Below are 9,966 nucleotides of genomic sequence, written 5' to 3'. Positions count from 1 at the left end.
ATGCCAATTTAATTTGAACCCAATTAACAACACTTTACACTCAACTTAAACTTTAAATATGAATTATCCTTTTTACCCTATTACATAAATTAACAATAAAACTAAAATTTATTAATAAACTCACACATAATAATTAAAACCTACCTACTGTCCCGCAATCTTTATCCTACGTCTGACCAATTGTGGCATGTGTCCTATGGCCTTAGGGGGACGAGGTCAATCGTTTATAATGTCAGTGCTGATCTATAAAACAATGGTCATGGGGTTCTTTCTGCCACAGCTTGTACTCTGCTACTTCATGTTGTATTGTTCGTGTCCATTTAGCATTTTATATGCACTTTCATGGTTCTTCATTCTTGTAGGAAGGGTTTCAACGTGTCCTAGGATTTTCTTTTCATTCCTTTATTATTGTTCGATTTCTTTTCGATTTTGTAATGCTTGCGACGTGGGATTATAACAAGGACCAATAATGTACGTTTTGTAAAATTCTGCAACAAATTAATGGATTTTCAGTTTAGGAATCAAACCTAAACTAAGGTGAAAGTTCAGAGACCAAAACTAAATTTTATTCTAAAACGAAAATATCATTAAACTAAGAGCTAGATCTATCAGACGCTCGAGTCATACTAACTAGATTGTCCAATTCTAAACTCAAAAAGCTTGTATAGTATTTCAAAAAGAGCAATGGTTCAAACCCTTTCATTCCATTTCTGTAATATCAATTCTACTCAACTGAGGAAAATAAAAAGTTGTTTATACTACAACAACAACAAAATCTTATCCCACTAAGTGGATTTGGCTATATGACTCTTAGAACGTCACTGCACTTGGTTTCGTTTCTACAAAAAATTAAAAAAAAAAACCAAAAGAAAACAAAACCGTGAAAAGTTTAATTGGCCAGAAGAATATTTGGACATCTCACTTGTTTAGTCTCCTTTGACATGCTGCCGCACAAGTATAAAGCCCAATGATGCAACGATGCCAACCAGGTACCCAACAATGGCTCCATAACTCACACAAATAGGCCATTCCTGCAGAAGAGAATACCAAATCTTCAGACCTCAACAGAAAAGGAGAACAAGCCAATAAAGTGGATAATCCGAATGATCGTACAGGTTACTCGGACATTCAACAAGCACAACAAATCATCTTCAATTTTATGGAGATAAACTAGAGAGAATTAAATATTGCAAAGGTGCTACTTTTGAGTACTCCCCGGAACAGATCGAACTAAATAGATGGCGATCTTTCAATTTTCTGAGAAACAGAAGGATTCCAAGATGAACAACTTTATAGAAGTTTAAATAACATTCAAACACTGCTGACGATATGAGGACATGGTTATACACACATAAAACCCGTTCTATTGATTCCAACCCATTGTTTGTGCATGGCATTCTTCATTAATCAGCTATCATGAGTTATATGTGACTCTCAAACGCGAAGAACGCTCGTCAAGAAAAGAAAACTGATTGACACACTGTCAGCCCAACATTCTTGGCTCTCATGCTCGGACAATTCGCACAGTTCTCAGAAGACTGCCAAATTTTGCAATAATAGCTAAAGGCATACATTACATCACCAACTAACCTAAGTTGAATTAAAATGTCTTCTGACAGAATAGAAAAGTACATATCGTTATTCAATAGTTCAACTTCCAAATAAGTGCAAATTGATAGAAAGCACAGAAGAAGATAATTAATTACACATAAAGGTTCCAGAAGAAGCGAATAAAGAAAACCAATCTTGCAAAAGAAATAAACGCAGTAATATAGTGGAAACGAGAAAGGAGAAAAGATATTACCTGCCATGGACGTTCCCAGTCAAGCGGCATTGGAAAAGCCCCAAACCAAGCACCAATAACAGCTCCATGTGCTGGTAGACAAATCATATAATCCACAGGTTCAATAGGCCTGCAAGTACATGATAGAACCCATAGCTAGTATAAGTTTAGAACACCAGCATTCCCTGATGGAATTAATTTTCAGTATATATATATATATATATATATATATATATATATATATATATATATATATATATACTCTACCCAATTAATGATCTCAACTGACATGAACATGGTTAAAAATGAAAGGAAAGAAGCAATTGAGGATAGGAAACTTGCTTTGTAAATGCAAATATACGTTGCCAATCTGTCCATGATGAACCAAAAACAGAAGCTGCAGGCACAATCTGCGTAAAACACACGAACCGGGTTTCATAAAAGAATCTATGAAATCAGAGAGTAACCGATAAGAAGGTAGAATTCATGGTACAGTAATGATTATTTTATTATAAGAAAGAAAAGAAATAAGAATACTGAACAAAACACAAATAAGAGTCATTCCTGTAAATACAGGGATATAAGAAAGAGGATTAAACTATTTAATTCATTGACAAATAAGAACTGCATTTTATAAAAATCAAGTGTCATTATAGGTTACTTTCGAGAAAGAGTGTCAGATATTAACAAGTAATATAGAGTACTGGAATGAAGCTTAAAGAAAGTTGAAGAATTGCATCCAAGATAATTTGGAAGTAGAAGCAAAATTTTCTAAAACTTAGCAATGTAGAGGAAACTTACAGTGAACAATGACATAACGAGAGACCAGTTAATGGTCTTTGGTAGATACCTGTGTCAAAAAAGAAAACAGGAAAAATTTACTACCGACTGTACTATAACTTAATCTCTTAAATGGTGATAATCAGATCATTGGAACATTTAATAACACATCTATTTCGGTAATTCTGAAAAACATGAATCCACAGTTGAGGTTGAATAGTCACGTCAAATCCTCGAGAAGTCAAACATAAACCTACCCACCATGACTAGTTTGACATTCTCTTCTCAACCAAAAAAAAAAAAAAATAAGAGCACATGCAAAGAAGTGATTGAGTTCCAAAATGGAAAGTGGATATTGTACCTTGTACAATGATGAAGTGACAGAATTCTAGTTTTGTTCATGGGAAGAAAGGGTGTAAATCTATCCCCTTCCAACCTCAACTGTGACTTCTAGTTTCAGAATTACGCTTATTAATGACATTGCCTATTGAGCACTTAGTTCACATACTGGATGCCAGCAGGCGCGCCCAACACTATTGCTCCTAAAGCATTTATCAGAGCCCCTACAGAAAGGGCAAGACATAATTAATTGTTATAGTTTATTGATGAATAGTATCACAAATTAGTTAAACAATTAAAACTAAACCCTATACTAATTAAAACAGAGTGGTGACCATTTTTACGAATAAAATTAAAATTTCTGAAATGGAGATTCTGGGGTGACTGGAGCAGGACTACAGATCATTAGTCACAGCAACGAACTTGCACTCCCTTTGTCAGAATTTAATCTGAATCCTTTTGAACCAAATAGCTAGTGTTTTAAATGTTATATACAAGTATACGATGATGATTTTAGAAGAGTTCAGAATCAGCAAAAAATATACAACAGAGCACAAGTGAAAAGTTGGATTATGGACTAACCAGCAGGAAGTCCTAGCAGGCCACGCCCTACAGCTTTGAAGTACTGTAAAATCATATCAAAGACTATAAAATAAACTACAACGAACCAAAAGTCAAAAGGAAAGAGTAAATTCATGGAAGGCTTGTTGGGTTGCTGAGAAAACGAAAGACATCTCATTTTCCCACATTTCCCCACATTTTACATCCGTTTCTCAGCTACCAATCAGAATAACAAAAGCATAACTTACAGAGCACTGTTCATGGTCCTTCCTATACCGGCTGTAAAGAAGAATTAGAGCTGGGCATTCGAAAACCTTCAAGAGAAAAAGAAAAACCCAGAACAAATAAATAAAAGAACAATATAACCATAAAGATTTGACAAACAAAAACTAAAAATTCAAAATTTTGGAGATTAAATTGAAAAGTGATAAGAGTATCCACCCAGATCAAACAGAGAGTATGAGAGGGATGGGAGGTGAGGGTGATGGAGTGGACATTGTGGGCCACCCAGAAAGCTACCGCCAATCCGAAGCCAGAAATCAAGTGGACCGCCAGTGCCTCGGCCTTGGATATTGCTTTCGAGGAGGGTTTAGTGGCCATCTCTTTGTTCTTCTTCTGCTTCATTTGCTGCTTTTTGAAACAAGCTGCTTCTGCCAAAACCAATCTGCTTTAATTGTTGGGTTGATTCGATTGTGTGCTGTGGTTGGAGAATATCAGAGATCTGATGCAGAAGAAGAGGGAGAGTGGTGGTCAGGACAAGGTTGTCTCAGGATCCCATTCTTTTTTTTATTTTTTGGTCGAATTGAGCCCATTGGTTTTGGCTTAGTAGCATTGTATCTGTCGCGGACTGTTATTATTATTGGGCTATTCTTTCTTTTTGCACACGGAAAGTTATGTTTATAATCGTCTCTGGACACCTTGTTTCTTTGCACCACCCTTCTCAATTTGTAGCCTATACAGCCCTAGGCAAAGAACGATTCTCAAAGGACCTCCATAGGCGTTTTTTCCAGACCTCGGGTGGTCCCAGGATCACCCCAGTCTCTCTGGGGATCAGCCCCAAATCTACCTACAGGTTACCTTTGATTTGGTGAATGGGGGCCAGCCATGGTGTTTCAGCAAGAGAGAGAGATGAAAGATTATGAAAAATCTTGCTGCACAGCCACTACCAGTGGCAAGGATGATGACCGCTAGATTCAAGGAGCGCCGTTTTGAGGTTGATGAATTCGCCAGTGACTGGTGGTGGTTATGCTGGCATAGCTTCTTCAACCTTTATTATAGCTATGCCGGCACAACCACCACCAGTCGCCAGCGAGTTCACCAACATCAAAGCAGCCCTCTTTCAAACAATAATCTTTCTGGACGTTTCCCAATTCAAGTGCTCAGTTTAACTATTTCTCCAATAAATTTGGGTCGGTAATATTATTCTCATTCTACAACATAATATCAATTCTGGACAAAAACTAACAATAAGGCTTGGAAAAGCAGAAAATTACAACAAAACTACAAACTTCAATACCAAAATTTCCATGATAACAATGTTGAATTGAATGCACCGATTAACCTGGCAATCTAAAATTAACCCAGCTCAATAAACTAGAAAAAAAAAAAAAAAACCAAACGGTACCACAATATCAATCAAATTAAATTCTACATTGGGAATAATTTTCTTGATAAACCCTAAAAATCAAGACTATTGAAGGCACGATTCAGACAAAAATTACGACTTTCATTATAAACCAAACAAGATAATAATTGGGAGAAAGATAAACAGCTCAATCAGCTAACGACGAAGAACCACTGAATGAGAGAGAGAGAGAGAGAGAGAGAGAGAGAGAGGAGAGATGGAGAGAGAAGCTAACCTCGCCTGGTTTAGTGAGAGGGTGACAGAGTGAATGAAATCGGAACTGGAGCGAATGCTTTTGCAGTTGCAACGAGAAGAAGAGTACCCATATGGCCTTGCGGGTGCGCCGAATCCGGGTATGGGCTTGGAGCGGGTTTGAATCCGGGTATGGTCTTGGAGCGGGTATACACTCCAAACAAAGTCTATTTTCCTTTGATAATATAGAATGTTTGAAATGTAGAATGAAATTTTTGGAGTGCTAATAATAATTTTAAAAATTTTCAAACATAACGAAGAAAAATACCATTACACGTAATGCTACTTAAAAAAAAAAGGCGAAATTTCACCTAGGAAAAGACAATGAGAAATGTTAATTTGAGGAATAATATTTTTTTTTATTTTTAACAAACGATATTATTTACACTATGAAGAGTAGGTGGACTTAGCTTCACGATGAGCTAGCAATAATGTGGTTCAAATTCATTTTTGGCGAGAATCGAATTTAAGACCTCTCATTTACAAATAAAGAGAATATCACTAAGCTGTAAAATTTGTTTTTGACTAGAATCAAAATTAGGACTTCTCCACACAATGGGCAACCTAATTTGGTTTCGAATTCATCATCCAGGAGATATAAATCTAACACCTCTTGCTTATAAGTGAAGAAGAATATCACCAGATGTAGGCTTGTAGGACATTCTTTGTTTATTAAGAAATGTAGGTTTTAAGAATGGTTTCTATGGGCGCCCGGCGTCTCGGGGTCAGCATCGTTTGGTATACCAAGAAGAGATCCATCAGCCCACCATCAACGATTTTACCTACCTAGCGATCACCTCCCACTCTCTCACTACTCTTCTTACACTCTATAGTCTGTCGTATATATATCAGCTAGTCAGCGACAGACACCCACTCCAATTTATATAGATAGGCTAATCGTCCACCTACCCAGACTCTCTGCTACCCATTTTCCCACGAATCCCATTTCTTGATCGATATCTTTTGATAAAACCAAGAAGCAAGATCTCTTTTTTTTTGCCCAGAACCCACGAAGAATATGGATTTCTTAGAGTCACTGGATCCCCAGATCCTTGTGGGTGCAGCTGTGGCTGTTGTTGTTATTGCGGCTGCTGCTTATCTCTTCTCCTCCAAGAAGCCCAAAGGTTTGAACTTTTTTTTAATTGCCCTTTTTTTGTTTTCTTTCAATTCTTTTTGTGATTAGTTACGTAGTTTTATCGTAGTTATGGTTGATCATTCGAGTGTTGATGTTGGGTTATGAATATGTATGCTTTTTCTGTGATTTTTATCTGGATTGGTTTTTGGGGGAGTAGAAAAAGTTTGGTGTTTTGTGATGTCCTCTTTTGTGATATTTGTTTTTGTTGCAATAATCAATTGGGTAACCATATTTTGATTAAGATTGATGATTGACTTTGCGGCTGTCACTAGTACTACAGTTTAGTGGTACCCGCTTAAGTGGTGGTTTAAAGTTCGACTCACATAGATGACAAGTTCGATACCTAATTATTATTGCATGCTCATTCTGTGTGGCTTAGCCAAAATTTCCGCCTACAGTAGAATATTGTTGTATCGAAAAAAGTTTGATGCTTGGTTTTAAGGAAAAGGGTTCTCTGTTCCTTGCATGGTAACATACTTGGAGAGCAGAGATTTATGTTATCCAGTAGCATGATTTATAAGGTAAGAGGATCACTTTTTCTGGAAGACAATGGTGGACCAAAGCCTTAATCTTCAAATTCTTCTCTTTCCCTTTCTTCATCCTTTTGTTCATATACAAATCAAACATCGAAAATATCTGTTTGAAGAGTTTGAAAATGTTTTATCTTTAATTTCTGTTTTGTTTTGTTTGAAGAAATCCTGGATTTGACCATTTTGCTGCTAGTCCTTCGAGGTCAGCTTTAGATATTGATTCGAGACAGATTTGGGTTCGGTTTTTGAATTGTTTTGTTCTTGCTTTTTATCCTTTTCGGTCAGCTATTCAAGTTTCCTTCAGTACTTTGTGTGTTAACAATGTGAGGTATACAAAACTGGGTGGACTCGTTGTCTGTGTGGTTTATGCTAAAAATTGACCCAGTAGAATGTGTAAAAATGCCTCACATCTTGGTGTATCTTTATAGTTTTCTTAGATCCAGAGAATTTCAAGGACTTCAAACTTGTCAAGCGCACGCAGCTGAGCCACAATGTGGCAAAGTTTAAATTTGAACTTCCAACACCTACTGCAGTTTTAGGCCTTCCAATTGGTCAGCACATAAGTTGCAGGTACGATTGATTCGGATTGGCTTTTTTGGTTTACTTTGTTTACTAAATGGTCATCGTTTTCTGAGTCTTTTAGCTGTTGATAATTTGATAAATGATGGTTGATTCACTAAATGTTTGTTGGAAATTCTGATAGATAAAGAGGAAGTTTGGATGATTTTTGTGTTGATTGTATCGTTGTAGCTTCTTATGTGATATACTTTGTCGAATAGGGGCAAGGATGGGCAAGGAGAAGAGATTATCAAACCATATACCCCAACTACGTTGGATTCTGATGTTGGATATTTTGAATTGGTTATAAAGGTATTTATCTATCAACAGTTGTAGGGAGATTCACTTGTACCTTCACTTTATTGAAACATGGAAATAGAGAAAATTATGCATGAAGTTATTTTAAAAAGGTATCATGTATTGGACATTTCTTTGCATCAGATGTATCCTCAAGGAAGAATGTCACATCATTTCCGAGAGATGCGCGTTGGAGATCATCTTGCTGTCAAGGGACCGAAGGTACACATTTTTTTGGCTATTCAAATGTTTTTGGCACTTAAATCGTATAAATCCTACATGCACTATTAATTTTTTTTTTTATTTCACCAAGTTGATCCCTGGAATTTTATTGTTACCAGGGGCGTTTCAAGTATCAACCTGGCCAAGTTAGGGCATTTGGGATGCTTGCTGGAGGGTCTGGAATCACTCCAATGTTCCAGGTATGTATTTATTACCACAAAAGAGTACAATATGTTCTTTCATTGCTCTCATTTTGGAGAATATTCTCACCTTCTCTGCATCCACTGTAGGTTGCAAGGGCGATATTAGAAAACCCAAAAGACAAAACGAAGGTGCACTTGATCTATGCCAATGTGACATATGAGGACATTCTTTTAAAGGTATCCTGCATTCCCCGTTGTATCATGTTTCGTATCATCTTTGCATTGTCTACTTGTTATGATTATTTGATAACTTATACTACCACTAGTTTGGCCCATTCTTTCACTAAGGAACGAACATATTGGGTCTTTACAAAATGCTAGCAGGATGGGTCTACTAATGCACTTTAATTTGATATTTCTTAGTTGACTATGCAATTCCCACTTAGATAACCTGCCCTTGTTGAATAAGTACCGAATTACATGCTCGGTCTGTATATAGTCTAGAAAGATGTTATTTGTTTCCGGCCCTGACATTGAACTGAGAAGTTGGAATTGTATTATTTGCAAATTGCAGTTATGTAATTGGATCAAATTCCTTCTATTTGTTTGCAGGAAGAGTTGGATGGCCTTGCTAGTAACTACCCTGTTCGCTTCAAGATTTACTACGTCTTGAATCAGGTTAGTGCCTTTCTCATGCAATAGATTTTCGAACTATTTTTCTTCCCTTTGCTTTCTCCTGGAGTTTTTGAAAAAACTTATTATCTTTTAGTTTGCTACCAGAGCGCTATATCAAGCCAAAGTAAATTAAAATGATATGAATTCCGTTTTGATTTTTACTGTTATGTGTGTTTTGAGAAGGGTGGTCTTCAGCATTAATGTGAATGATATTCCAATTTTTACTGGTTTGAAATTTATAATAATAGACATAGATAATCCACCCAATACTACTACAAATGTGTCCTCATGGAGCATGAAGTTACCATCTTCTGCTTCTGCGCTATTGTTTCGTTAATGTGAATGATATTCCGTCTTTTTTTGTTTGTGTGGACTTCTAATCCTTATGTTATATGCCATGACTTACTGCCTCTGAAAACTGTTGCATTTCAGCCTCCGGAAGTATGGGATGGTGGTGTTGGCTTTGTCTCAAAGGAAATGATTCAAGAGCACTTGCCTGCCCCGGCGCATGATATTCAGGCAAGTGAATTCAAAAGCTTGCAAACGCGCGTTTCCATTGCCGCATTGTTAGATATGAAAAGTCGCTAGCATACTGTTATAAGCGAAGTGCTGACTTTGTTCTTGAAATATGCAGATTCTGAGATGTGGTCCACCCCCGATGAACAAGGCCATGGCTGTTCACCTTGAAGCTCTTAGATATGCACCGGAGATGCAATTCCAGTTCTGATCCTTCCGTATGGTCTTCTACAAACGCTGTAATCAGAGGTTTCGCGGGTTGAGCAAAGGAGTTCCATTCGTTGGAACAAGTGAGTTTTGCACATTCTTTGCTTTAAAGTCGAATGAAACTTGTTGCATGGCAATTGTACTTGTTAAGTGGATTTCTTAGGTTCAAGAACGGATGTTGGATCTTGTTTCTGATGGTTTGGGATCGGAATTTTTGGATTAATCCTGGGAATAAATTCACTTTACTACAAATTATAAACAACTCTAAGCACCCGCTTTAATCTTTTTTATTTTTTACCCAAGATACTATGCTAATCAATTTACACCTTGAGCTCATGATGCAA

At 36.8% G+C, this 9,966-nt stretch overlaps 2 protein-coding genes across 3 annotated transcripts; one reads left to right on the top strand and one right to left on the bottom strand.

Moving 5' to 3' along the window:
- Positions 1-685: 685 nt before the first annotated feature.
- LOC137745894 (phosphatidylinositol-glycan biosynthesis class F-like protein) lies at positions 686-5,457 on the bottom strand. Of its 2 annotated transcripts, none has more exons than XM_068485929.2 (9): positions 5,323-5,457; positions 3,905-4,113; positions 3,712-3,777; positions 3,485-3,527; positions 3,072-3,126; positions 2,585-2,633; positions 2,126-2,193; positions 1,805-1,913; positions 686-1,031 (listed from the first exon to the last, which is right to left on the bottom strand). In XM_068485929.2, exons 2-9 carry the CDS (start codon positions 4,085-4,087, stop codon positions 927-929), a joined length of 678 nt encoding a protein of 225 aa, XP_068342030.2. In that variant the 5' UTR covers positions 4,088-4,113; positions 5,323-5,457; the 3' UTR covers positions 686-926. The 2 variants fall into 2 exon arrangements, with proteins under 2 accessions (XP_068342030.2, XP_068342029.2); XM_068485928.2 differs by having other exon boundaries at positions 3,905-4,184; positions 5,323-5,451.
- A 515-nt stretch (positions 5,458-5,972) lies between these two features.
- LOC137744911 (NADH--cytochrome b5 reductase 1) lies at positions 5,973-9,884 on the top strand. Its single transcript, XM_068484726.2, has 9 exons — positions 5,973-6,463; positions 7,433-7,574; positions 7,784-7,874; positions 8,004-8,081; positions 8,201-8,281; positions 8,372-8,461; positions 8,837-8,902; positions 9,332-9,418; positions 9,534-9,884. The coding sequence occupies exons 1-9, from the start codon at positions 6,358-6,360 to the stop codon at positions 9,624-9,626; spliced, it is 834 nt and encodes a 277-aa protein (XP_068340827.2). The 5' UTR covers positions 5,973-6,357; the 3' UTR covers positions 9,627-9,884.
- The last annotated feature ends 82 nt before the right edge of the window (positions 9,885-9,966 follow it).

This window comes from Pyrus communis, chromosome 12, assembly GCF_041283825.1.
Source record: "Pyrus communis isolate YQ-2024b chromosome 12, ASM4128382v1, whole genome shotgun sequence".
NCBI lineage: Eukaryota > Viridiplantae > Streptophyta > Magnoliopsida > Rosales > Rosaceae > Pyrus > Pyrus communis.
The sequence above is the reverse complement of the archived record's forward strand: the minus strand, read 5'-3'. Positions and strand labels throughout refer to the sequence as shown.

Excerpts from the sequence above, each read along its gene's own strand:
- LOC137745894 (XM_068485929.2), bottom strand. The coding sequence starts at position 4,087 with ATGAAGCAGAAGAAGAACAAAGAGATGGCCACTAAACCCTCCTCGAAA. Across the intron at positions 2,194-2,584 it reads TCGTTATGTCATTGTTCACT|ATTGTGCCTGCAGCTTCTGT; the intron begins GTAAGTTTCCTC and ends TGTTTTACGCAG. Across the intron at positions 1,914-2,125 it reads CGTATATTTGCATTTACAAA|GCCTATTGAACCTGTGGATT; the intron begins GCAAGTTTCCTA and ends ATGTACTTGCAG.
- LOC137744911 (XM_068484726.2), top strand. The coding sequence starts at position 6,358 with ATGGATTTCTTAGAGTCACTGGATCCCCAGATCCTTGTGGGTGCAGCT. Across the intron at positions 8,282-8,371 it reads GAATCACTCCAATGTTCCAG|GTTGCAAGGGCGATATTAGA; the intron begins GTATGTATTTAT and ends CATCCACTGTAG. Across the intron at positions 8,903-9,331 it reads TTTACTACGTCTTGAATCAG|CCTCCGGAAGTATGGGATGG; the intron begins GTTAGTGCCTTT and ends GTTGCATTTCAG.